The sequence below is a fragment of the Convolutriloba macropyga genome, chromosome 3 (assembly GCF_964194025.1).
Source record: "Convolutriloba macropyga chromosome 3, txConMacr16.3, whole genome shotgun sequence".
Taxonomy (NCBI): domain Eukaryota; kingdom Metazoa; phylum Xenacoelomorpha; order Acoela; family Convolutidae; genus Convolutriloba; species Convolutriloba macropyga.
The window spans coordinates 54,927,105-54,953,779 of NC_134470.1; the positions used below are offsets into that span (position 1 = coordinate 54,927,105).

The following is a 26,675-nucleotide window of genomic DNA, read 5'->3' on the forward strand; positions in this document are numbered from 1 at the left end:
AAAGTAAACTTCAAGATGGAGCACACGAACCCAAACCAAATGAGAGTTTTATCGCAGTCTACTTGAAAGCAAATGTGCTTCAAGGCATAAGATTTTAAAAGAGAAAAAGTTACGCTGGCAAAAAATTCGCACCACCAAAAGCTGATAGGAATTTCAAACAAATGCCAAGATGACAACACGTGTCCAAGATCCGATTTTTTAGATATGAATGCGTAGTGGGGCTATATAAGTTTCAAGGTGAGCTTCAATTTCATTATAATGATATTCAATTTATTCGAAGAGTTTAAATATTCTTCTTCCCGTTATGCTAGTGGTATAAACGCGAGCACTGTTTCCTTGACAAGATATGTTAAGTGTGTAGAGCTATGAGTTGTAGCGATTTTCATTATATCGAACATTAAATTATTTTTTTCAACTAAAGTTTACTTCATGTCAAAATCATGGAAAAGTAGGCAACTCTTCTTGTTTGCCCCGGCCCATATTAGTTGGTATATATCTTTTAAAATCCCAGGCGAGCACTGCTGGTAATTTTTTGATGATAACTTACATAAAGCAACAAATAGTTTGTAACTGAGTGTATAAAAACAGTGGGGTTGAGGTTTTTTAAAACATAGTGTACAAAAAAACATGATGCTCTTTCAATTTTCATTCATTCATTTCTAACTGGCTGTCTGATATTCGATCCACGCTACCTACCCTTGAGTAGTAGTACATATCGAAAAATATAAGTTGCGTTGAACTTTTTTGTGTTGGGTTACTGTCTATAGATTTTTGTTTAACAAAGCCGTTGATTGAATAAAGTAAAAGGCTTAAAATTGTAATTCCAAAAAAACTATTTTGTCTAGCAACACTGGTTAATGCTAATTTTTGAGATCTTTCTTATAACTTAAAAAATTGCCTCGATTACTATAAAGTAGATTATCTGATTTGTCTTTTGGTGACTGTAGATTTTAGAAAAATTTGGAACGTCACTATATACGAAGAAAGCATGATCTGATTGACCGAATGCTGAGTTTTTAATACACAGAAGATGTCTAAAGTCAGACTTCATCGATCGGTTAATCATAAAGTTTGATCTGCTGACTTAGCAATTGCAGGAGTTAAGAATAAAAAAATTAGTTTTTGGAGATATATTATTTCTTCATGAGTTTTTTAATTAAAGGAAATGTTAATTGATAGATCTTGGCAAATCTTCCATACTTCAGTTACAAAGAAAATGAATGTCATCATTAAAAGTCGTCAATCCAAGTCTTATCACCAAAAAAATGAATTTTTTCCGTTTTCCTCTAGAGCACCATCTCTTTATTTTTACGTTTATATCTCCTGACTCTCCGTTTTTTGAAACTTGTTCGTGTTCACTACTGTTCTTCTGAAAACCATTATTTTCCAGTTGAAGAAGTACAATTGGTTGTCATAAAATTCTCAAAGAATCAGGTCTCTCCTAGCAATTACAACCTTATAATCGTCTATCGGCACCCCATTTTTGAATATCTACGCCCACAGTGATTCTGAAACTTTTATTGTTTAAGACCTGACAAAATGCTGATCAAAAATCTTTATCCTGTAATATCTTATTTGATCCTACACGATAAAAAATGCTGCAATACGTGAATTTTTATTTTGTAAGACCTGATAAGATACCTATCAGTTCTTATAAAATAATATTTCAGTTTTGCCGAATTGTTAACTTATGAGATCTGATACGTATCTTATCAGATCTTACACAATAAAAGTTCAAGTAGGGCAAAATAATTATCGTGTAAGATCTGATAAGACAGGTTTTAATGATTTCAATATTGCGGTATAACGTAGTGTTCAAATGAAAGTGCAAAAATAATCGGTCAACTAAACAATTATGAAACAAAAAAATGTTTGATGGTTCTATTTTGGTGGCTGTTTAATTCTCAGTCTCAACTAGGTATTGTGTCTCAACTTAGCAGTCAAAGATAATTTGGTCTTCGAAAAAATTTTCAGCCTAGTATGATGATAACAGCTTCAGAAAAAGCCCCTCATACTCGAATAACTGTTTTTACAATGTCTTATAGGTCTCCAGAGGCAATATAAGATAATTTTCTATTTATTGCTCTGACAATTAAGTGTTGCATGCTGTAGCTTTTTGACTACTGTTTGAAAGCAACTCTGAATTGTCTTCAGTTTGAAGAACATGCCATACTTAAAAAATTTTTATGGTATAAGATCTGATAGAATCATATAAAAATATGAGTAATTGCTTTCCGAGAGTTTACTCGGACAAGATCCTATAAAATTCCTATTAGAGCTTAGACGATACACATTTTTTGTCAGGCAGAATTTTTATCGAGTAAGATCTGATAAAAGAATTTTTATTGTGTAAGATCTTATGAGAGGCATTTTTACGATGTAAAATCTGACAAACTTCAGATCTGCTAAAAAAGATGATCCCCTTAAAGGCTATTAGCAAGATGGTTTTGTCAGGATTTTGTCAGATCTTACAAGATAAAAAATCTGAGAACATTGGGGCCAGCTCGTTTCCTCTTTGGTCTCAATACATTGCAAAAGTGGATTATCTTATTTTCTACTTTTCTTTTAAATGGTCTACAACTCGTAGCCTTTTTCTATGAAAGTAGATTCATTTCGGTATTGTCAACCGTTTGTAATGAAGAATTAGAGACGACAAATTTTCATCTTAGAAACTGATTTTCATCTCATTTCTCCACAGCAACAACCATAATTTTCTAGTAGAGTGAGAAAAAATAGATTTAGAAAACCTAATAACGGACCTGACTGAGGATTGTACTCGACAGTTATGGAGCAGACATCACAGGAACCCAGATTGTCCGGATCACTGGATGTAATGTTGACCTGTTTGCTGCTGGTGAGTACAATGGATGTGAAGTCTGGTGGGTTGAGTGTACAGTTGGATGGTGAGACAGTGAAGGAGACACTCCCACAAGCCTCAACTTCCCTCTCAATTCCCTCGCTGTCCAACTTGCAGAATCTCTGACACACTATGTTGTAAAATACCAGAAATAAAGATCTAAATTTAGATCCAAAAATTAAATCGTAGCTCAATTTTGAACAGCAAACTGCAACTTAAAGCATTTAATTATTTTGACGCCAGTAAATTCTAAGCCTTGGTGAAATAAATTTATTTGTTTCTTTAGGTCTTGTATCTAGATTTCTTTGAGGTGCTATTGCCTATATAAAGAGACAAAATTAGTGTCTCCTGCACACGTGGATATATTTCTGATTATATTTTGTCTGGATGTTGAGTTAAGCTTAAAAAATACCAAGGGACAAAACGAAAAATTAACCGAACAAGTGGAGTGGGTTGTGTATATATTATTTCTTACCCTTAATCAGCATGTCGCTATTGGGTTGGAGATCGAGAGAGCTGAGAGGCAGGTCGGTTGTGACGATGCGGTTGTTGAGGACCCCGTTCACATACCAGGATGCCTGGGACCTGGAACACTTCTGGATACCAGTGCAAGACTGGCTCTTCTCGAAGAAAATCAACACATCCTCGTCTCGTCCTAACGTGAACAATTATCTCTGTAAAATGTGCGGTTGCGGAAAGAAACCCCCACGGGAAAAAAAACCCACGGAAATAAAACCCCACGGAAATAAACCCCCACTTTACTATTAAAGAGCTGCGCATTTAGCACGTTTGGCCATGCCTCGCGGGCCATGGCCATGCCTCAGCGGCCCGTGGGACTTGATATGAAACTATCACAACCGAACAAATTATCACAACCAAAATTCAATTTTAAAATGGGGGTTTATTTCCGTGGGGGTAAATTTCCGTGGGGGCTTATTTCCTATCTAAAGTTAAGTGGAGTTTTTTTTTCCGTTGGGGTTTATTTCCTAGACCCAAAATGTGAAACAATTTTTCACCAATGTAAAACCTAAACAGGTGTAAAATAAAGGTAAACAGAGGTTGATATAATAAGTTTACGGTTAAACGAAAAATGCAAGTTAAACGAAAAATTCAGCTCAAAAAGATCTAAATTTATTCAAATGAGTTCTTAGAAGAATTTGTACATATAATTACATTTGTTGCTGAGTTGCAACCACCTCTCAAAAAGTTTACGCCCCGCTACTTTCCATTGATAACGTTTGTTACTGAAATTATTCAAAACTGGAGTCAAAGAAAACAAGAGGCTTATTCAAAACAACGCAGAAAGAATTCGAGAGACACGTCAAAGAGTGTATATTCTCCGAAAACTAACCAAGATATCTACTAAAATTTTACGTACATCAACAAAAGCGTTTTAAATTGACATAAATTTTGGGAATTTGGTATAAAATGGAATTGGGTAAATTGTCCTGACAACAAAGGAGTGCCATTCAATTCCTAAGGAAAAGGTAAAAAAAATCCTGGGGAGAAAGAATTCCAGATACAGTTCGAAGAGTTATCAAAATACATCAGAGCTATAAAAACTTTGAAAAAAACTTAAAAAAACAATGCTAAACAACAGAATCTGCCGCAAAAAGTGAAAGCGCTGATTATTAAAATACACCTCATTTTCCTCTTATCGGATCTTTTCTGCTAGGGCCTTTAACAATAGGTTTAAACATGCATAAATGGGGGCGCCTAAGTGGGGAAGGGGGTAGCAGAAAAGATCCCTCTTCTCAAACAATGTATACGAGACCAAAATTACCGCTTTCTATTTCCTATACTCTTAAAAAGTTGTCTCACAGTCAAATCACTGCAAGGTTTACTTGTTTACGTGCGGTGTCACTTTTTTCTTTCTTGAGGCTGACATGAAAAGGCAACAAGGCGGCTCGGTAATGTGCGATGGCACACAAGGTTCCGACCCCGCCCATCCACAATTTTGGCATAATTGTCTACCAAATGAGGAACAGAATAGAAAAACCCAAAAATAATTTTTTGGGAAGCCCAAAAAGCCCAAGTATTTTTCAAAAAAATTGTGTATGAACGATAAGATAGCCTCCAAAGCAAATAACCCAGTGGAGTAAAAATTGACGCATTAGATTGCTGTGATCTGCCAATATTAAGAAAGCGAGTTAAGAAGAACAGCAAAATCAAACAGCAACAACAACAAACATTAATTACATCAAAAACATTATGTCCATTTTAAAAAACAAAATTTAATAACAAAGTCAGCATACCATCAGATAAACCTAAAACTAAACAAAATAACTTATAAATCAACACAAAAGATATGGACCAGTCCATAAAAAGGTTCGGTAACCATTAGACAAAAAAAGAACAAAAAAAGTAAACTTTAAAAATTCGCTTTTTTTTAAAAACAATTAATTTAAAAGTAATGAAAACCATTAGAAATCAAGTAAATTATCCCAAAGGTTTACGATTAACAATGCTAATATAGAAGGGCATTAGGACCTGTCCTTTTTCATTTTATTAAGCGGCTAAAAAGAACAACAAAAAAAAACAACAAACAAAATTTCAACTGAAATTTGTCAGAAAACGCTGTCAAAACCGTCAAGCCGTATTTTGGCCCTCAAAATATATTCGATTGCTCCATCTTCCAGCACCGATAATTTAATATGTAGCCATTTATTAGTGAGACTAGGTAACAAGTAGACAAAAAAGAGAGAAGGGCAAAAAGTATGTAATAATTTTGATTTTTTTTCGAAACAAAATTATATCCAAAGTCATGAAAGATTTTATTTACAAAATGAAATATTTAAATAAGGTCGTTTATTCTTCCAAAGCAAGCCCTTGAGACCTGCATTTATCCAGAATATGCCGTACGTCTACAGAACGAAGGTCAAATATGACAAAAATAAAACACTAGTTTACTTTCTTTGTGAAAAAACCGTGTCGAGGCCAGCAAATTCATAACGATTTCTCTAAAAACATCTAGATTTTGTGACACCAATCCTTTTTGACACCTTCCCTTGAAAAAATAATCTCATATTTGTTCTGTAATTAGCGAGACTAGGTTACGAACGGACAATAAAACGAACGAGATTGCGAATTAATGTTTTTTTTTGTTTTGGAAAACGATTGTTTTCAAAGTCATGAAAGCCATCAGCTATCTATTTTTTTCAGAATTTCGGCTCATCTATTTTTTCATCAAAAGCCAGTAAAATCTATCACTATACAGGAAGTTTCATACGACCGAAACGACAAAGTAAAAATGACAGTTAAAGACAAAATTAAAAAATTCAATTAATTTCTTCAAGAAAGAAGTGTCGAGGCCGTTAAAACTATAATATATATCTTTCAGGATTTTAATATATTCAATTGTGCTTTATTTGGAGCGCTCATAATGTGAAATGAGAACTGTCAATAATGTGATAATGTGACTAGAAAACGTGAAAAAATGTGACTAGAAAACGCAAATATCTAAAAACAAAAATTTCTAAAATCTAGTAGTATCAAAGCCAGAAAAAAATAACTTCAGGCTTAAAACCGCAATCGATAATAAATTTTAATTCAATAGAATGAAGAAGCATTCTTTGTTTGCCGACACTAAGCTACAAGCTACAAATTAAGAAAAAAACAGAGGAAAAAGTTCATTAAGCCATTATTCCTTTAAAAATCAATTATTTTTAAAAGTCGAAACGATCATAAACTATCAAGTAAAACACTAGATGCAATAGTTTGCAGCTGCTTAGGAAGCTAATGGGATCTATCATTCCTGAGCTTTAATTTGATATGTTCTGTTCTTTATTATTAAAAAAGGTCTTTTTTTAAAAAAAGACCGACTGATTACAATCCGACGAATTCTTTTTGGATTGTAACAGTCCAAGATTGGCCCAAAACTAGCCCTGCGACTGCTTATTGTCATTTAGGAACAGTTGATTTCCAAATGTTGTAGATATGGATTACTTGTTAGTTAAAAATTCAAAAATAAATTCTGCATTTTTGATAATCAACGAGTAAAGTTAGCAAAAAACGGCAAGCTTTAATTACAGAGCAATCTCTGCGGAAGTTGAAGTAGGAATAGCCCCCTTCTGAGTCCACAAAGATTGTATTAGTGTTGTTTGGGGGTATACTGTCGGCAAATTTAATCAAAATGGACTAAATTAGCTTATTTCATGCTGTTTTTGAAGAAAAAGTCTTAAATTTGAAATATTTTGGCAGAATTTTTGACGAAAAAAAAAATAAAAATAGCCTGCAAAATTCTTTTGATTTTTTTGTTTTTACAAATACAAATCAACATCACTTTAAAAAATTTTTACAATTTTTAGCAAAATTGGCGAAGTTTTATTCAAAAATTGTGAACAAAGTCTCGCCGGAAAAAGTGAATAAAGTCTCGCCGGAATTCACACTATTTTCTCAAAATTTAACTACCTCGATAACTCCCTGTAAAAATCGAAAATCGAAAAACTCTTTTTAATTCCATATTCTACGCTGGACGAGCTTTTTAATGATACCAGTCTCAACTCTCTACGATGAATATATCGCTCGGCGAAAATTGACTGAACAAAAAAAACCATTTGAGAATATAGTTCCTCCTCAAGACGGGTCGGGACAATGAAATCAACTGAAAAATGTTGCAGTCCTTAGGCGAATTAGGGCGATGTGCGCCAAATTTGGTCATTGTGAGATCCTGAATCGCGAAAAAAAAATCAATTTAAAGTTAATAACAGAGAATTAACTAACCAACAAGATCTGGTACTTGGTACGATTCGCCACCAGATGACGAAATCATCTTCAGATTAAGTTCCAGAGTTGGCAAATTGCAGTGATCACAGTGAACAGTGAGGGGTGCCAGGACACTGTAGGTCTCCGGGAGGTCATTCTGGATGCTGACGTCAATCATATGCTGGCAAGCTCCCTCTTCTGCACTACAACCGCACGTCACTGTAAATGTGTTGCTTCCATCTTGAGAAATTTCGATCTAAATGAGTCAAAAATTTGTTTAAGCAATTGAGATTCATGTACAATATATTTGAGAAAAGATGAATTCACTGAGAAAATTTGATACCGGTTCGAGATACAAGCAAGAATTGTGAAGTGACTTTAGCAAAGTCTTATATCCGCGCGTTGATCAGGAATGTTGCAAGTTTCAGCGTTTTGCACTGTAAATAAGAGATTTTGGAGCTCTAGAATTTCGCATTGCACAGCTCTGTCATTTTCAAACTTGCAAGCGGTTGCTTCTACCCATTTTCCCATTGGTTGACAACTTGGTTCGTGTTAACAAAAAGAGCTTATTTGTCTTTTCTTGCTATTCCAAGAAATTTTGGTAATTCACTCCAACCATTCACACAAAGACAAATAAACAGTAAACTTAATCCTATCCTATATATTAAATGCATGACAGTTCATAAGGCACCATGTTTAACAAAAAGGCGAAAATGCATACTTAAGAGGTCTCTGAAGAGAATTTTAAAGAGCTCCTGAATAACATTTTAAGAGCTCTTGGGCAGCATGGTTAAGAGGAAATATCGCGAGAGGTCAATGACCGAAAAAGTTGTTCTCCTAAGAGGTCAATGTCCGAAAAAGCGCAGACTGAAAAATGTTATTGACCGAAATGCACAAAAGAGTCAATGACTGAAAAATTTATACGCCCAACGGTTCATTGGCCAAAAAACTAGGGATTCAAGAAGTGTCATTGGCCAAAAAAATTGTCAAAGTTAGAGATAGATGCAAAAAGATGGTAGTGTAATGGAAAACGATTCTTTAAAAACGTCGGTTATCTCTTCTCTTCCTTTCTCTTTATTAATAGCTGCAATAGTGATAGCTGAGCGGAACTATTACTGGCCTTTACATGAATTTGTTTCAATTTGGCGACCATATGAGGTTGCACTCCTTTTTTTCGGCTTTTGGAAAGTAGATTTTTCTTCCATGATCGAATGATTTATCTTTAAATTGCTTTCCAACAAATTTTCTTTTGCAAAGTTTCTGTCTGGATTTTTGGTTTACTTGTTTGTCATAGATTTCTCGACAATTGCAAGATATAATATGGGCTGTTCTGTAGATTTTTAAGCACTCGAAACAACTTTATACTGTTGAATGTGAGGTAAAACTGCAGCACTGTTTTTATTAGTTGTTAGCTGTTTATAGGAGTTTCCTATGTTGCTTTAGGCTGCTTGAAGTTTATAGCTTAAGGCCAAGTCAGGGTGCAATCAGCCCCCTATAACATTTTGACGGTTTTTTTGCAGGTTTGTCGGCTGTTTCATAGTCATCAGAACAGAATATATTAGCCCTCTATTTGTTAACCAATTCAACTGTTTTCCTCAATATTTTTGGCCGTTTATTCGTGCTCATTTTCTGCGGAGAATTTTCCAACTAACTCCGGATCGCATGCAAACAAAAAACTTTATGTACATGCATCATTTAAATTAATATTGGGATCCACACATATGTTCTACTAAAGTTTTGTGAAAGTTTTGAAATTTTTTTTTTAATTTGCTTTTATAGACCTGCTATTATGCTTTAGATTTATATTTCATTCTATTCTACGATTCCCGAATTTTATTCAAAATTAAGTGCTTTTTAGTTTTTTCAAACACTTTTGAATAAGTAATAGTTAGAGATCTACATCTGTATGTACGAATTCGTTAGTAAACCTAACAGCAATGATGTGAGGCAAAACGGAATTGAGACGAAGCCCGACACCAAATAATGATGAATTAAGAATAGATCCCTAATTTTTTTAGATCATATATACAATTTTGAGAAACGGAGTGACTTCTTAGAGAACCTTTTTTTGGTAATTTCTGAGTTGATGATAACTTCATACAGTTGATCAAAATACAAGCGTTTTTAAACCATGAATTTAAACACAACTCTCAATATTGAACACAGTAATCCATTACTATACTTTTTTTCTGATCAAAGCAAATGGATGAGCAATTTGCAACCATTTTATAAAAATACTGGCAAAACGTGAGCAGATTCTTGAGGAAATTTGTTTCCGACTTTTTCTTGCATTATTGTGAGATTTTCACATTTTATACATATTATGGAGTTCGAAAAATTAGAATTTGGATATTGGATTAAACCATTAGATCGCGACACTAAATATCATTTAAAATTTAAAATTGCAATTGATGTCTTTGCTTTGTTCTTTAGTACTCTACTTAACAATATGTTAAATAGCATATAGGTTTTGTCGTAACTAAGTTGATCGGGACATCGAAAAAGTAAAAACCATTTGTAATTTGTGTAATGCATTTTTTAAACTTTGATAAGAAAATTCTAATGTTTAGAAAATTTTAGCAATTGTTCAGTCAACGCTGAAGTTTGCAGATCTAATACCCAATTGATTTTTCCAGGAAGAGGAAGTGAAAACTAAAATCCCATGAATATTCAATTTACACAGCCTATCACCAAGTTAACAGCATCACTTCTCAAAATTTCAAAGACGACATAGTAAAAAAAACTGGGCTTTGGATGTGATAATTAACCTTATTTTTTGTACTATTCTTAGAGCAGGCCTCATAGACGATGGCAAAATCATTACAGTAGCTAGAGCTATTTAATGTTTTAGTCTACTATATTGTACTCAATTTCTGGTAGTTTAATATATTGTAACCCGATTGAACAAGTATTATGTTGGCTGTCAAAACCAAAGTTGTCATGACAAATTTTTTAAATAACTATACAACAAACACGTTAGTGATAATTTAAAGTCAATATTAGCCAGATTTGAGAGTGCTGTCATCCAAAAAACGCGTAATTGTCATCTAAAAGGACTAATTCTCTGATGCTAAAAACTTAATTCAGACAAAGGCTATATTGCGCTTTTTTAGTTTAAAAATTTAGTAATAAGAGCTTCATGTTTCTAATACAAAACAAAGCCTACCTTCCTTAAACACTAAGAATGTGACCAATTGTTTGCTTCATAAAATTGTATTTGAAAAATAAAATAATCAAATACTTCACCACAGACGACTGCCTGAAATTTTAACTGTTACGGAACGAATAAGACTGTTTTCAGTTTTAAAAGTTGTCCCAGAGCTCTGAAAATTGACATAAAGTCCTGAACGCACTTAATATTAATTTAGCTAATAAGAAATGCATTAAGTAGTGATTGATTTCAGTTTTGGTTGATTTCAAATTTTGTAGTTATTTTTTTCTGATGATTGATTGAGTTCATTTGCAATAATTGTTCTGACCCCCACTTTAGTGGGGAGGGAGGAACTATATACTCATCTGGTTTTTTTTGTTCAGTCAATTTTGGCCGATCGATATATTCATCGTGGAGAATTGTGAGTGGTAACATTAAGAAGCCCGTCCAGCGTGAAATACGGAATTAAAAAGATTTTCGTTTTTACAGGGAGTTATCGAGGCTTAAAATTTTGTGAACATTCGACTGTTTTTGTTCACATTTTCAGTAATTTTTGCTAAAATTTGGCACAATTTCGTTAATATAATTTAAAATAATATAAAATTTTTAATATCAGATTGTTGTTGTTACCGCTAGATACAGATAAGCGTTGCCGAATTGTTTGATTGAACTTTTTTTTGCTGAAATTTTTGATATAATTTTCAAAATTCATTCTTTTTTCATCAAAATTGGTACAAAATAAGCTTAAGCTTTTTTGGTCTACTTTGTAAAAGTTTGCGAGACTTAATGACATAGAAACTTTAACACAGACTCCCAAATCTCAAAAAGAGTGCTAGTTGCAATTAGGCGCCGTATGAAAAATTTTTGGAATTAAAACTTCGCCGTTTTTTGCAGATTTAACTCGATAACTGTACAAAACGCATCGTTGTTTTTTTAATATTTGAAGAACTCCACTCAACAATTGGTCTATTTCGTAAAAACTTGGAACACTTGGTCGGTTTTCTGGGTGCGCGACAAAATCAGGGAGAGCTTCGATAATATAATGGATACTTAGAAACAGAGACTTTTTGGTTTTTATTTTTACGCTGCCTTTTTTTCAAAAAATTTTGCTTTTGCTTTCTTTATGTTAATTACTGACAAAATTTTTTTTCACGGCTCTGTTAATGACAGCTCCAATTTACGTAAATTTGAAGCCAAATGTAGATACTGTTTATTTTCGGAGAACCAAAGGGTTTTTATGGCTTTGAGGAAGAGTCTTAGTAAAATTTAACTGAATTCTTGTCTCTTGCCTTCAATTGTTATTCTTTTGGCAGTCTGATTTTTAAGCTTAACCACTCAAATATCTACATTCGTTCCCCATGAGGTGCAAGTGAACCTTTTCTTTTCATTTCGTTGTTACCTAATGTCTCTTATGTTGTTTAATGTATTTGATTTAAGGAAATTTCTTTGATTTTCTGAACTTGTCAATTTTTTATATTAATTTAGTCAACATTTTGCCTATTCTCAGTAAGTACAGGTCAAACTTTCCTCCCTATAGAATAGATTATTGAATAGAAACTATTTTTGTGGCCGATTGTTTTAACAGAAGGTTTTCTTGTTTTTGGTAATACGAGTTTTTATACAAAATTTTCTGATTTTTGTGCATAATTGCCTATTTTTGCTGTTGTTTTTGTTACTTTTGTAAATTGTCAAATTATTGAACAATCTAACTGAAGAAAAACTTTACAAGATTTGAAAATGAAAATATTTTTTGTTTACCTAGGATATGGTTTGAAGGGCTGCGACACCGTTCTCTTGCAGAAATTGGTAGAGTTTTTCATTCTTGCCCTTTATTTGTTGTTAATTTTTGTTGTGATATGCCAAATATTGGGTAATTAAAAGTCTCAGTGGCCAACTATAGATAATAAATGAACTCAATAACTGATATCGGTAAATAGCTAATGGTTGTTTTGATTTTCGAATAAAAGAGAGTATAGTATTCTTCAACTTTTTGTTGTGGTTAGCGTTTATTTCGTATTTGACATTTTTGTATCATTTTCGTAAATTAGCCTCATTATTTAGAGCTCTTTTTAATGTTTTTGCGAATCAAACAATAATTTTTTGTTGTTTAAACGTTTTAAATGACGTCTTCCGGGCTTAGACAATTTGTTTCAGAAGAATTTTGTGAAGTTTAGACACTTTTCAGTTTTTGTGGTTCTTTTTCTTGTCATTTTGTGATAGTCGTTTTACAAATGACGTTATGATGATCAATAGATATGCAAATAAAGATGTTACACTTTCGTGTTTAATATTTTATATTTTTAATGGCTTCAAAACTGTGGTTTCTTAAAACTGTTTGTGAAACTCATTAGTTCAGCTTGTATTTAATGTTATTTTATAGTCTTGTTATTTAGTTTCATTAATAATAATCGCAATTGGTTTTCCGAGTAGATGCAAGACAAACTGTCTACTCTTTTAATTGAAAGCTTTTGTTGGCTATGAATCTTGAAAATAATTGTTTTTAATAAAAAAAGAGATAGATTTTTGATATCTGCCAATTTTGTTTCTGTTAAATTGTCGCTAAACTTCTCTATATATAATTCACATCATTTATCTATTGAAATACAATTTATTTTTCATAAAGTTTTTTTTTTCTCAAATGGTCTTTCTTCTTGGAACAACCAGTTTTCATAAAAACAATTTTCGTGATTTTTGCATATTTGCCCTTTTTTGTAGGTTTTTGTTTTATTTTCACAGTATTTCAATAATGGGCATCATTTTATTGACAATTGTTGTCAACTGTAAAAAATGCAAACGACAATTTTTATTGTTTTAGTGATCAACTTAATGTTTAATTGATTGGGGGGACATCGTTTTCGTTCATAGTTTTTTTGTGCAAATTTTTCGTTATTGCGTGTTTTTGTCGTTCTTTTTGTAGTCGTATGTTATATCCTGGGCAATGAATGGCCTCAGTCACTCTCTATTGAGGTATAACAGACTCTCTCAATGATCTCATTTGATGTGTAGGGTTTCAAATCAGTTCGAATTTATTCTTTTTTTTTAAAAAATTGCAATGTTTTAATATACCTTGCTCCTTTTGCTCACTTCTAGTCGACTTGTTGCCAAGTCGCATTGAGGAAAAGTCCCATATTTTTTTCCAAAAAAGTACCGGTTAATCTTCTTAGTATAAATTTTATCTGATGCCATTTTGATTCGGCTATTAGTGGTTTTCAAAAAATGGACAAGGAGTTTTGGTCGTAATTAATATTTGTAACTATTTGGTTTTTTTGCCGCCTTTTCTGGTAGTCATATTATGGTAGCCACAGGTCTCATAGGCCCTCTAGAGTAGATTGTTTTATTCTTTTAAAAGTTTGTTGAACAATGTGTCGATATGTTAATTTTTTATCTCTTCCTCATTTGGTAGACAATTAAGTGAAAAATGTAGATGAGCGGTGTCGGAACTTAATGTGCGAACGCACATTACCGAGCATCCTTGTTGATCAATTTAAATCTCACTTTATTGATTTTTTCAAACACTTTGGGATTTTATATAAGTGCTTTTTTCTATTGACTTGATCACTTTGCTGAATTATATTACGAAAACCTAAAGGGCTTTGAAAACATAGAAGTTTTAACAGAGCGCATGAATGAGCGTTATGGTAATCTAGAAAGCTGATAATCGGAAACTCAGGGCGAAACTCAGAAAAGCACTGACGGCTACTTAAAATAGGTAATAACCATAGGCCATGTCTCATCAATATTGGGAGCCTAATTGTATGTAAAGCCCTCCGTTCATACAATTTTCAGTTAATAACACGAGACCTCACATACTATCCATTTCCTTTGATGAAAAAATTTATTATACGGCCACAATTTATCTGCAACTTAATTTTTGAATAAATTTTTTCATCAGATCTTACACGATAAAAATTCTGGTAAGAGGAATTTTATCATGTAAGATCTGATAAGACATCTTATAAGATAAACATTCCTCTTATCAGAATTTTTATCGTGTAAGATCTGATAAGACATCTTATAAGATAAACATTCCTCTTACCAGAATTTTTATCGTGTAAGATCTGATGAAAAAATTTATTCAAAAATTAAGCAGTTGATTCTCAATTTTTAAGACAATTAAAAAGCATTTTAAATTTTGGGACTGAAAATTGCAACCTATTGTTTTAAAAAAATGGTGTAAGTGGAATTTTTGCCTGAAATCTTAAATTAAAAAAATCAATTTTTTCTCTCTAAATGAGACTTCTCTGTGAGTCCATTCACTTTGAATCATTATTATGTTGCAAGTATCGCATAAAAACAAATTTTAGTACTTTTTTGAGACTGAGAAAAAGACAATGTTCCAGTAAAATTGTTGATCAAACGTTTTGACTTGCTATAACATAACATTTTTCACTGATTCATGATGTACCTGGCGAAAATCGTAAATGGTCAGATATCTCAACCTTCTAATCCGTTTTAAAGTCAACCTATCGCTGAACGGCACTCCCACTGATAGTTTGACGCTCTTATTTCGTTTTACATTTGTTCACACAGCAAAGCTGAAAAAGTCAAATTTTCTGAAGCAAAAGTTTTTAGGTTAATTGCGTGATTAGATTTTGATCAAACTTAACTCACTCAATAAAATGACTTTTGCACTTTAATTTGAATTTGTTTAAGGTCAAAGGAACTCATATGTGCAGTAAAGGTCCCTAATAAGAGGCTTCTGCCGAATGAATTTTAATATGCCTGCTTTGTTAAGAAGAATTTTTATAGTATAAGATCGTATAAGAGGAATTTTTATCGTATAAGATCATATAAGAGGAATTTTTATCGTGTAAGATCTTATAAGAAGAATTTTTATCGTGTAAGATCTTATAAGAAGAATTTTTATCGTGTACGATTTTATAAGAGGAATTTTTATCGTGTAAGATCTTATAAGAAGAATTTTTATCGTGTAAGATCTTATAAGAAGAATTTTTATCGTGTAAGATCTTATAAGAGGAATTTTTATCGTGTAAGATCTTATAAGAGGAATTTTTATCGTATAAGATCTGGTAAACGTCTTATAAGATCTGATAAGAAGATGCATCCCCTTACAGGCTATTAGCAAGATGGTTTTGTCCGAAATTTGTCAGATCTTACACGATAAAAATTCCACAATCACTGGGGGAGTGACTCCGACAAAGTTAACTGTGCTCTGCTTCTATTAATTTCTGACAAGACAATGCGTCAATCAAAACTAACATTGGTGCTGTTAGTCGTGTATGCGTATCGCAGGTCAGTTCCAGATGCATTGATGCTGATTGGTCCAGAGTTATAAGGTCCAATGACTATCTCGTACTTATCAATAGGGGTACCTTTGAGGGTGGCAGGTATCACTGAATTGAAGATTGGAATAGACTGGACTGTGACTACTTTTTCGCTGGTCAGGGAACCGCAGCTGCCACAGTCTGAAATGCATTTTACACTGGGCATATTATTACCATGAAGGTTTCTCTGTATCCAGATAAAAAATCAGGGATCTATTCGATTTCGGGCCCCCAGTGTTTTGTATGCCCCCCATTACAATTTAGATGTTGTTATATAGCACGTTTCTATGTCAAAAATAGCACATGGGCTTCGGGGCATAAAAGTTATATGCCCACTAAGCTGGGGATGCCGAAGCAGAATAGATCTAAAATCAGAGAGAAAATTCAGTTATCGATAAAGAGGCGACTGAAGCAATAATATGCTCTCAAAATCGTATTTATCTGTCTAGCCTATTAACTCATAGAAGTAATGGTTTGTACCTTCTAGTTCAGAATTTAGTCAAAAATCAGTGCATTATGGTGCTGATCAAAATCTGATCAGAAGTCCTTTCGTTCTTTGACCTCTATTTGTAGGTTTTTAGTCAGGTGTCTTTAACCATCCCCCCCCCCCCCCCCGATGCCCTCAACAGCTGTCTTAGTTAGTGCATCTCGTTAGCGAACACCGCGCAGCTTTTACGTATAATAACTTGCTTTCACAATGATGCAAAAAATTCGGATTATGAAACTAACTACTGTTGTAATCGATTTGGGCAAACACGGACGCATTGCCCACTTCGGACAAAACTGCAAGCTGACTCAGATCGATGGTGTGCTCCTCATAGATGTGCACTTTGACAGACATCTTGCCCTGGACTCGTCTCTTGTACATGAAGGAATTGTCCAGAACTATCAAGTCTTCATTGGCCGCGCTCAAATCGCCTGAAATTATCCAACAATAATGGCCAGAACTTTTTTGTGTTCACCAGAGAATATTAATCTGTAACTCCCTTAATTAATTTTTACACCCTTCTACAGGAAAAGGAGAAATAAAATCTTAGGTTAAATTCTCTATTTAAATCATGATTATTGTTCCGATCCTCATAGGCGAGGAAAAATTATAAGCTCAACTGGGTTTGGTTGTCCAGTCAATTTTGACCAATCAATACAATTAACACAGCAACGCCCAGGAAGAATAAAAAGATAGCCCCTTGAGCGTAGAACAGTTTAATGGGAACATTTTTCGGGTCTCGTTTTTTCGGGGAGTTATAGCAGTTTCACGTTTTTGGCTCGAACATTCGGTTGATTTTAATTATTTTTTGTTAATTTTTCTGTACTTTATTCAATTTTTATAGTTTGATTTAAAAATTTAACAAGTAGGTTCGTTAATGTGCGTTTGCACATGATGTTCCGACCCGCGCTCATCTACATTTTTGGCATAACTGTCAACCAAATGAAATGATAATCAAAAATAAGTTAAAAAATCGTTACACAAAATACTGAACGAATTACATGATGCCATGCCTCATTACAGCGCTCACGAAATCTCGCGCCACTAATAACACTATGAGAAAAAAAATAAACAAAATAAGCAAAATGAAAAAAAAATTTACGGGAAAAGTTCAACATCTAAACTTATAAGCACCTAGCAACAACGTCAAAATACAACCAGAAGAAACTTAACTTCGCAATTTTACTGTTTCGTTACTACAAAGCCGATGGGACTTTATATTAAAGAAACCAGGTAAAAAGCTGACAAAAGAAGCAATAATGAGGCGAAATTCGAAAACAACCAATATTTTTTAAACCAAATAATTACAAACGTTTTAAAAAGCATTAGCTTTTAACGAAAAAAAACTTCATACTAAATTTACTAAAAAGTCATTACGAAACCAATAGAAACTCTCTTTGATTGGACTATGCCACAGAAACGGACTAAAGATGAAGATGAAACGGACTAAATGTTTTTTTTATTTTAAATTTTAATTAAACTGTTTCAGTTCAGTTAAAACTATAAGGAAGAATTGAACCTCGATTGAAAATCATAGGGATCTGTTATATCACCAATGAGCTTAAAGAAAAAACGAACACAAATATTGATCACTAACAAAACTTGTATGAAAACGAATATTGTTAAACAATTAAAAGATCAGTTACGACGCAAAATCAATAGCCATTTTATTATTCAAACCACAGGCAAGTAGATGGGGACTCTCAATGGTGCGAATTAGATAGAAATTTACAGTTATAACAAAACAACTAAAAAGTTTAAAAAGCATTTGAACAAAAACAATATCATAAGTTTAAGACTATTTGCTATAAACTTACTGCGTTTAGTAACTTCATTCGTTGAAGAATCAGTTAAAAAACTATATGATTTCTCAGTTCTTAACGACTAAATAAAAAATCAAAAGAAACATGCAAAAAAACAGCAAATTGAAAAAAAAATCAAGAGAAAAAAAATGAAGCCACTAAAAAATGAGCTAATCATTAAAAATTTTTTTTAACAACAAGGAAGTTTTTTTGGAACAAAATAAATTCAAAAAATCAACAAACTTGATCAAATATAAAAAAAGCACGAAATTTTTGAGAAAACCTCAAGTATCAAAGCCAGGAATTTCAATAGCATTCAACGGAAATCAATTAATATTAAGTTATAAAAAGTTATGTTTCGATGAGCTGGCAACAATTTGTGTCATTTCTAAATCATCAATAAGTTATCACGATTGCATAACTATGAAAGCGACAACAAAAACAGGCAAAAACCAAAAAAAAAATAAGTAGAAAAGTGCGAGAAGATATTGTCGAAGCCATTAAAGTCATATGTTTTTCTCTGCAAACTTTATCTATGATCCATTGAAAGTCTTCTGAGAACCGGAAATAAACACTGGCAGTAATAAGATGAGAACTGGCAAAATAGGATAAAGTAATAGGATTTCCAAAAGATTTAAAATAATGAAAAAATAAAAAAATAACCGCAAGTTTTAACAAAAACTATGAAAAGTCGTTGCATCGAAGTCATAAAGACAAAAATAAGAAAAAAATCGCTAATTAAATGTATTTAAATTGCAGTAGAAAAGAAAGGGCTCCTGTAAGTAGTGAGACCGACTTACAGTTCACAGAAACAAGTTAAAGATCGGCTAATATTCAAATGATCTTTTTTCGAAAAATTATTTTTGAAGTCTCAACAGCCATTAGCTGGCCACTCAAATAAATACATGGGCTCAATTAGAGCTCTCTAGTAAATCTTTTCCGCTTTTATTCAACGGTTCTATATCAAAGGACTACAATATTTTATTAAAGACTCAAAAAGAAAATCAAATTTTCAGATAAAATTATGAATACTCAGAGTCGGAGCCAAAAAAAATTAAGCGATTCCATAAAAACAATTTATTTGTTTGTTGGGCATCTTTTGACTGTAAGTGAGGCTTATAATGAACAGAATATGGATTTGAAAAGTGACTGGACTCTTGAGAAAAGTGATAAAAATTTTTAAAAAATTAAGAAATTGTTTTTAAAATACAAGCTCTCAAATAGAAAACGAACTTTTTTGATAGTAAACTGCCCTATGAGACAAAACTACCCTTTTTAAGTTTTGTAATCTGTTAGAAACACAAGATTGTTTCATTTGTATCATAAAATGTATTTTGAACTGATGTAATTTTGAATTGATATTCTTGTACAAATATCCTAATTTGAACAAAAAAGTGAAAAAAAATCATGCCAAACATCACGTGTTTTTACAAAACATTGAACCTCGATAATTCCTTAAAAAACACGAAGTTCAAAAAATCTCTTATTTTCCGAACTCTACGCTGGACAAGTTTTTTAATGATACCAGTCTCAACTCTCTACGATGAATAAATCGATCGGCCAAAATTGTCTGAACAAAAAAACCCAATCGAGTATATAGTTCCTCCCCCCCCCCCCCAAAAGTGGGTTCGGAACAAAAACTGCTAACAGTGCTGCTATTTCTTCTTTTTGTCAAGGGTCTAGCTGAAGTATTTGGCTCGACTTCACTCGCTTAGGCTGATTTTTGAAACGCCAAATCAGCCCTTTTCAGCCAGACTTTTCTCGTCTGGCAACCTTTTTAGGCACTTCTCATCGTTAAAAACTTCCAGGAAATATTTGAACTTTTCAGCTTATTTGGTTTAAGTGACGCGCAATTTTGATCTCTGCATAAATTATTTCTCAACAATTATTTTAATATTATTCGATGATGATTTTCAGATGTAAATTGCCCTCAAGGAGCACAGCATAAGCAATTTATGGCCAACCAATCGGTAGCTTTGCAATCTACAGTTGTAGTTTGGAGACCCTAAATATAGTTCTTCAATTAAAGTGTTTGTTTCTTCCAAAAAAACATTTTTTTGCTCATGAACTCAGTGTCAAATTTAAACATGTCACCATTAAAATTTGTTCTATCGTTGTCAAAACTGATTACCTGGCACAAAAAAAACTTATTTTTCTCAGTTTTTGTGATTTGTATATTTACATTATGAGTGGCGGAACAAACTTCAGTTTTGTAGTGGAATTTCAAATGTCATAGACTATTATAGACTATGGTACCAAAAAGCTACTTACCGCATACTTTTTTCATAAGTATGATTTTCTCATGCACAAAAAAAAGATGAAAATTAGAAGTTTTAAGAAAAATTTCATTCTCATTTTCTCCGCTTAAACAGAAAAGACGGTTAAACCGCCTTGGACTTGCACTGTTTTTCAAGTTCTTACGTTACGAGATGTCGGCTTTTCATTGAAGAAAATACAAAAACAACAGATCTTGAAATAACGTTTCAGTGCGCAGTACGCATACAAATGCTACCTGAAAAATAACAGTCTCGAAGCCAAAAAATTGTGTGAAACACCCGAAATTGTCAAAAAGAAATCCAGAAAAAAAGTTAGTTAACAATGTTTTGAAACATCCCAAAACCTCAGCGGAGCGTATTAGATTGATTCATAACGCGTTCTCTTGCTTCGATACAATTTCCAGTGGTACAGTTAGACGAATTTTCAGAAATATGGTTTATTTTTAAGGAATGCCGCAAAAAAGTTTGTTTGAAGAACAAAAAGAATTGTTTTTCTTTCAAAATGGTGTACCAATAAGCTCGAGAAGCCTTTTTGACAGAATGTTTTTTTAATAATGAAACTAGAATGCGCATCTCCAGCGACGAAATGGTACAAGAGCTCTTGAAAAAAAACGCAAATAATATGAGTTCGGACAAGCGATCACTTATGTTTTGAAGTGCAATACGATCGAGGCGTTATTAGCCTAAACTTGAACTCAAATGTGGTATTATTTGATGTTTGTAATGCTTTTTAAAAAAATCTTCAAGTGTACGTAGCATTTGCACCTAAAGACATTATTATATCACTTAAAAATTATTATCTCACTTAAATCAGTTGAAAATTGATTAGCCAAGCTTCTCACCTTCAATGTAGTATTTGACTTCGGCATATATTGTGAAAATCTCTACCACCAGGAAATCCCCTGGCTCAACTTTGGTCAGCGTCTGGCCAGCATTCCGGGCAAATATGCTCTGGCAACCACAGCTCTCCAGGAATCGGTTCAAGTCGTACTTCTCGGTGTTTCGGAATCCGTTCGTAACCTTCTTGAAGTTGGCTTCTTCCGAATCCACCCCACCACACGGGGATTCCGCCCGGTGACACTTCAAAGTGGTCTCGCAGAATAGGAAACCATCAGTTGGGCATTCTGGTCGCACTTTCTACACGAGGGAGTACCAATAAATGAGAAGTTTAATTCTGCTTCTACCCAAAACGAGGGGAAAACACAAACATTAGAGATGAGCAAAAACTAATTTGCCCTCCTAGTTAATGATGATTCCATTTCTTATAACCACTTACAACATTTCCGGTTAATTTTATAAGCTATTGCATTAATCTTATATTTTAATAAGAAATTTATGAGATTTATCTTGATATTGTAACTTACAATACACTTATAGGCTGTGCAATGTTCTTATAAGATCTTATAATGCGGAACTTGATTCCTATAAGTTTTGTTTCTTTGTCTTATAATATCTTATAAAAACGGTCAATATTTCAAAATCTTTTAAAATATAATCTGGAGGCAGGAATCTTGCAAGATCTTATAAGATTTGTTGTGTTGGATGACCAGAGCTGAGCAAAGAATGCAAAATTTGAATTGAATCTATTGCTGGTCGTCGAATACAAGGTATAAGATCAATTAAACCCAATCAATGTCAAACTACATCAACTTGTGTCCATTTTGGGTAAACTTAAATAGTCATCTAATCAGTTTATAACTAGGCTGATTACAATTTTTAGAGCAAAAATTTAAGAAATCAAAAAAAAAAATTTTAGCTTTTAGCAGATACTTGAAAACCTATTCTCGAACCAGATAACATTATTACAATAAAACGCGAGAAACATTAATCAGGGAATTCATATATGATAAAGTTGAGTTCAAGTAAAGGTGCTAAAACACTCTTTCGTTAACTTTTATTCAAGTTTTTTATCGGCTATATAAAGCAACGTTCGACAAATAAGCATCAAGCCTCATGGCCACTGTACACAACGTAACATCCAGCCCAAATGCATCAAACCGGCAGATTTAGTAACATTTTTTGGCAGGTCTTAGTCTAAGATTGATCACCGAGAAGTTTTTGAAACATAAAATTATTAAGACTAAAATGAGCGCAATCAATTTAGTATAATAGTAGGCTCAACGAAAATTATGTTAAACCAATTTTTTCCGACCCCTCTACATAAATTAGAAGAGATTTTTTGTGCATTTAATCTTTTTGAAAGGCTTACATGGTTAAAAAATATGACGTAATAAACGTTTTCGCTGGACGTGACTTGAATAGATTTCTCGCTATGTTCAAATAGCATTGCTCATTTAGTTTACTCGGTAACATCCTCCGGCCCTGAAAAAAACGCTGGAAGATCGGTACAAGCTTATGGAGTGGGCGGACGAGCGATCCAGACGACGTGCGTACTTCGGCGGAGCGGGCGACGCTGTCGGAGCCATAACGGAATTGTTCATTCCGAGCAGTTGGATAGTATCCCCTAGGGTTGCTTTCTTCAACGATACAAACTAAATCACCAACCTTGAGGTGCTGCTTGGCAGGCGTCTACCATTTGGATCTACGGCTCAGCGCAGGTACATACTCCTGAAGCCAACGTGCCCAAATTGCATTGGTGTAGGACTGTGCACGGGCGTACTGCTTATCATGATCGAACTCGTTGACGCCAACAATAGACGGAGTTCCGGTTGCTTGGTCACCGAGTAGAAAATGGTTAGGTGTTATTGCACCTAGATTGGATGGGTCGGCGCTTATAGGCGTTAACGGACGTGCGGTTAGTGCGTGTTCAACAAGACAAAAAGTAGTGTTCAACACCTCATCTGTGAGGCGGCGTGTACCGAGGATGGTGTACAGTACCTTATTAAAACTACGGACCAATCTTTCCAAGATGCCACCTTGGTGTGGCTCACTGGGCGGATTAAACCTCCACTTAGTGTCCTTATGTGCAAGTTCTGTGGCGATGTTGAGCGTGTTCCATTTTTGAATACATCCACTGAGCTCTTTTTCCGCTCCAATGAAGTTCGGACCATTATCCCACCAAATCATAGCAGGAGTACCCCGACAGGAGACAAACCGCTCCACTCCCATTACACAGGAACTAGTGTCCATGGACGGGACAACTTCAACAAGGACAGCAACAGTTGTGAGACGAGTGAAGAGAAATCCCCACCTCTTTTCTGTAGTCCGACGAACTGTGACGTAGAATGGGCAGAAGTAATCAACCCCGGTGTTGGTAAAGGGAGGAGACTGGTATGCGAGTCACTCTTTTGGGAGGTCTGTCATGATAGGTTTAATGGTTGCTGCACGGAACTTTCCACACAAGACGCAGTATGATTCGATGGAAAGCAGCGTGGAACGTAGTTTAAGGATGGCATAACGTTCCTGTACCTTTGACCGTAAGTAATCGATGCCCTGATGATGGTTCTTTAAATGAGTATGTCGCAGAAACAGTATGTCGACCAGAAGAACGGATGAGACTATGAGGCCCAATAAACGGAGTAAACTGAGCAATGCGGCTGCTCCTCTTAACGGATTTTTTGCTAAGAAGATCCCTTATTTCGGTATTAAAAGACTCTCCTTGAACCAGGTACTGGAGATCACGCTCGGCTGCGTCAAGCTCAACAGGGTCCGCTAAGCTGCCGTCTGCGGTACGGTAACTTTCATGAGATGGTAAAAGACGGAGCACATATGCGGTGACACGAAGTAGTGTTTGATAAGAACTGAACTTCTCAAACGGGATTAGATTAATGCTTTGTTCCTTAGGGGGCTTGGCTACGGATGCGGCTAGAGATGAGATGGAGTCATCATCTCATCTCAACGCCGAGCTTGATGTTATCAACGACGTCAGTATTTGTTTCGATAAGGAATTGATTAGTTCTCAAGAAGTCAGGTTAGTTTTCAAGGAATTGCTTAGTTCTCAAGGAATCGCTTACCCCTCACCCAGCTACTAGATTGCAAAACTTCAGCGGACATACCACGCGTGCCAGCATCTGCCGGATTATCACAAGTGGTGACGTGGTTCCATTGGTCAACGCTGGTGTTCTCCAGAATTTCACAAACACGATTTGCAATGAAGATTTGGTGTTTATTGGTTGAGTTTGTCCATTGAAAGACGATGGTACTATATGTCCACATAAACACTTTATCCACAGTAACCGTTAATGCTTGACAGATTTCCCTTTTCAAACGGGCACCGGGGAGAGCGGCTTGCAGTTCCAACTTGGGAACTGTCATAATCTTCATAGGTGCAACACGGGTATTGCCCAGGACAAATGCCAGCTCTGTTGTAATCTTCCCAGAAGTGCAAGTTACTTGGGCCCTAAGATAACCTACTGCACTGAATACGTCTTGCAGGCTATCACCAAACATCTGGAGTTGAAGATGTGGAGTTCAAGATGTGGAGTTCAAGATGTTCAAAAATTTCATAATGGTCCTGAAAAGTTACTTCTTGGTATAGTGATCTCAACTAACCGCGGCAGTTCAAAACACCAGGAAAGGAATCTGTCAACTATGTCTTTAGGTAACTCGTCGTCCCAACTTTGTCCATTGACACGCCAAATGTCTTTCAAGATTAACCGAGTACCAACAGTAAACGGTGCGACAAGACCAACTGGGTCGTAGACATTTGACACAAGACTTAAGACCAAGCGCTGTGTTAAACGTTTCGTGATGGTGCTGTTAGTACCCTTACTCACAACCAGAGTATCGTTGTCGTTATTCCACTTGAGCCCAAGCACGTGCATTGAATCCACCTTGGATGAAACGATGACCTTTGGTTCAGTGGATTGATCAGACCCATCAATTCGGTCAGCCAGATCTGGTACATTGCTTACAAACTTAGTTAGCTTGAACCCACATAGATGGAGAAGACGTAGCAATTCCTTCGACATAATAAGGGCCTTCTCGGTGGATTCCACTGAGTCTAAGTAACTGTCCTTTTAGAAGTTTTCAAGGACGGCTTTCGCAGCTTCTGAGTACTCCTTAGCATTATTACTTGCCGTGCGTTGAATTGCGTAGTTGGCGCAGGTGGCGAATCTTTTGCCCCAAAAATGTGGCGTGTGTACTGGTGTACCACAACATTTGATGTGGGGTCCTCCCGCGACAAAAAGCGCAATGAAGGCTGATCACATGGTAAAACTACAACTTGGAGGAACATTCCTTCGATGTCGGTGGATAGGGCAAATGGATGTTGTCTGAACAGTAGGAGTACATAGATTAGGTTCCGTAGTAAGTCAGGTCCGGTGAGTATTGACTTATTAAGCGATGCGCCATTGAATTTAGCTGCTTCGTTTAGTACCCTACGAACCTTGCCCAATTTGTTCTGGTTAGCAACCGGATGGTGTGGTAGGTACCACTCTCTTCGCGAGCAACTTTCCCTCTTATGAGCGTCTTTGACCCTTTCTACGTAGCCCTTGTCTAAGTCCTCTTTGATGGTATTGGAATAATTTTCCCTTAAAGTCTGGTCTTTCGTAAGCCGCTTTTCCAAAGATTTCAATTGAACCACTGCCGAGAAGTAATTGTTGGGCAGTTCAATGTTATCTTCAGCCCACATTATTCCGACATCATATCTTTTTCCATTATGCAAAGTGGTGTTTTCAAGAATATCAAGCGCACGTGCATCCGAGGCGGATCGTGAATCTACTTGCTTAAGTGCGCCGTACGACTCCATGTCGTACAAAAATTTTACCTGACTAGCGAGTTCGAAATTCTGCTCCACATTAGCTTTGAAACAAGTGGAGACTGAACCTGAAGACGACGGTAGAGGGCCGCTTAGAACCGAACCTATTGACAAGCGAACAGCGAAGGGCGAGCACTTCTCGTCGGCAGCGAAGTACTCTAACGGTCGGATGGCGTGATACACATCCTGTCCAAGTATCATCTCAATGTCTCCATAGCATTATGTAACCGGATCTAGAACTGATAGGTGCAGGTGTGTTTCTTGAAGTGCTTTAATGTTGATCACAACGGCGCCTACATTCAAATCTTTCTTTACGTAAGGGATGGCTTTAAACGGTTCAAACGCTGGGTTGTCGCGTGGTGTTTCAGTTAGTTCAACTTAGTGTCTACAACCTCCTCGGAATTCATACCCTTGGCGGTTAGTTTCAACGCTTTACCGTGCAAACCAAGTCTAT

General features: G+C 34.9%; 1 protein-coding gene across 1 annotated transcript in view; it reads right to left on the reverse strand.

Annotated features, from left to right (window-relative positions):
- LOC142336287 (uncharacterized) overlaps window positions 1-26,675 on the reverse strand; it is a 279,116-nt gene that overhangs the window by 205,458 nt on the left and 46,983 nt on the right. The window contains exons 10-15 of the mRNA XM_075385000.1: window positions 21,405-21,699; window positions 16,727-16,915; window positions 15,933-16,138; window positions 7,580-7,817; window positions 3,333-3,512; window positions 2,760-2,987 (exon numbers count right to left, since the gene is read on the reverse strand). Coding sequence (XP_075241115.1) covers window positions 2,760-2,987; window positions 3,333-3,512; window positions 7,580-7,817; window positions 15,933-16,138; window positions 16,727-16,915; window positions 21,405-21,699 — 1,336 coding nt within the window. The remainder of the gene's footprint in view (window positions 1-2,759; window positions 2,988-3,332; window positions 3,513-7,579; window positions 7,818-15,932; window positions 16,139-16,726; window positions 16,916-21,404; window positions 21,700-26,675) is intronic.